Source organism: Belonocnema kinseyi, chromosome 7, assembly GCF_010883055.1.
Source record: "Belonocnema kinseyi isolate 2016_QV_RU_SX_M_011 chromosome 7, B_treatae_v1, whole genome shotgun sequence".
In the NCBI taxonomy this organism is placed as follows: domain Eukaryota; kingdom Metazoa; phylum Arthropoda; class Insecta; order Hymenoptera; family Cynipidae; genus Belonocnema; species Belonocnema kinseyi.
In genome coordinates this window covers 130,897,736-130,899,678 of record NC_046663.1, presented here as the reverse complement: position 1 = coordinate 130,899,678, position 1,943 = coordinate 130,897,736, and the positions used below count along the sequence as shown (strand labels likewise).

The 1,943-nt window shown below is 32.2% G+C and overlaps 1 protein-coding gene across 1 annotated transcript in view; it reads right to left on the bottom strand.

Annotated features, from left to right (window-relative positions):
• Positions 1–275: 275 nt before the first annotated feature.
• LOC117177564 (germinal-center associated nuclear protein) overlaps positions 276–1,943 on the bottom strand; it is a 166,496-nt gene continuing 164,828 nt past the window's right edge. The window contains exon 4 of the mRNA XM_033368381.1: positions 276–1,129. Within this exon, the coding sequence (XP_033224272.1) occupies positions 517–1,129 (613 nt within the window). The 3' untranslated portion in view covers positions 276–516. The remainder of the gene's footprint in view (positions 1,130–1,943) is intronic.

Sequence of the window (1,943 nt, the reverse complement as noted above, 5' to 3'; positions counted from 1 at the left end):
TTTGCCATTTCTGCCCATATAATAAAGATTTCGTGTCAGCTTTATGCAACCACAAAAGAACAACAGATATTTTTTATGCCACCATACGACCATTATATTTTTTTCCCATTTTTTATTTGAATTTGTGCTTTGATCAGGAATATACCTTGTCAGCTGTATTCGGGCCACATAACTTCTGTGACCAAGAGAATTTTGTTTTATACTTACGTACTTAGGGGAAAAAGTTGGTGTATTTACAATTCCCCAGAAAAAATATTTTCTTTGCAGAATTTCAAGTAATATACAGTGTCTGGTTGGTACTTATATGTCACTGCAATACATAAAAAAACATGTTAAGTATTATCAATCTTATTTATCGTAGTCTACTCTATTTCAACGCTCCCATTAAATATAAGTAACTGCCGATAGCGCCGTGTATGAAACTATGCACTATGTAGCATAGGAAATAGTCTCATACATGCTGCTGTCAGCAGATGTCTTATACTGAGTGGAGGCTTCGATTTCTAATTTTAAGGTCTACAAGTTTTCTTCAAGTAATGCATTTCGGATTTCTTCTTCCAAACGTTGGTTTCTCAATTTTTGGTCTTCTAACTGTTTTTCAAATTTTTCTGCTGCTCTCTGCATTTCCATCACTCGACTACGCGTGCTGTTGCAAAATTCTGTTACTGAAGTAAACCCTTCGCTCGTATTCAGTGTTTTATTAATATAATCATCAACAACTGATACGTTATCCTCACTGCCTTCCACGCCCATTAGAATCGGTTTTACCGAGTGGTTTCTGGTCTGATTTATTTCAGATTCTCTTTCAATTGCCCAATTCGGAAGGCTCTGAAAATTGTAGTCAATAAATATATTGGATTTGAACCACCAAGGTAAAGTCCGAAAGTGCTTAACATGATTCTGATTGTACACAACTTTAAAGTCTTCGATCATTAAATTAATCTTCTGATTAAGTATAAATAGCATAATGTCCGTGAAGTTTGGAATTGCGTTCGTGTCAAACTTAATTAATAGATTATCTAAAACGTCCCTTGTAATAACATTATGACTAGAATCTAATAATGCTTCTTGTAAATAATGTACAACCGCTTTTTGAAGTTCATTCCTATTTTTAATGGGCCATGGATACCTGAAAATTGAAAAATGTATACTATTAGAATGATTGAAATATTTCATAATGGCCCTAAAATATTTAATAAATCATTCAGACTGAATAACTTATAGTTATAAAATCAAAACAGGATTTGAACGTTCCTTCATGCCTTTTATTTTGCTTTTAACTTTTCAACTCAATATGACAACTCGTGTAAGCATAAGTTATTGAGAAAAATGTCGGCTGTTTAGAAATCGGGTAAGTATGACATATTCTTTAAAAAGATGTTTTTACTGGATTATGGGTATTTTAGCTAAGAAAATTGATAATCCAAAAAAATTACTTTACACACACACACTTGTGTGTGTGTCCCACACATGTGTGTGTAAAGGAATTTACACACACACACACACTTTTAGTGTGTAAAGGGCTTCAAAGATAGAAACAGCAGAAAAACTTGTAGCTTATTATGTTGTATTATATTATGTTGTGAGGTGCGCTTGCATCGGTCTGCTTCATTATCCGCGTAAGAAAAAAATCGATTTTTTCCGCATTAGACACACACACACACAGTGTTTTAATTGAAAATTAGACAAAAAGCCAGATATTTAAGAAAAAATCGTATCTTTCTAACATTATTAAAACATAATTACATAACTTATCTTTATTAAAAATTTGAAAATTAAAAATTTATTAGCGCCAAAAACTCGCAAAACCTATTTATTCACTTATTAACATCTTTTTTCCTTATGGGAAATACGTGTTAAACTATTTTATGGTACTTCTATCACTTTAAAAAAATGCATTTATTTTTGTGCGTATTCGAACAAATTTCTGGGGTGTCCCCATA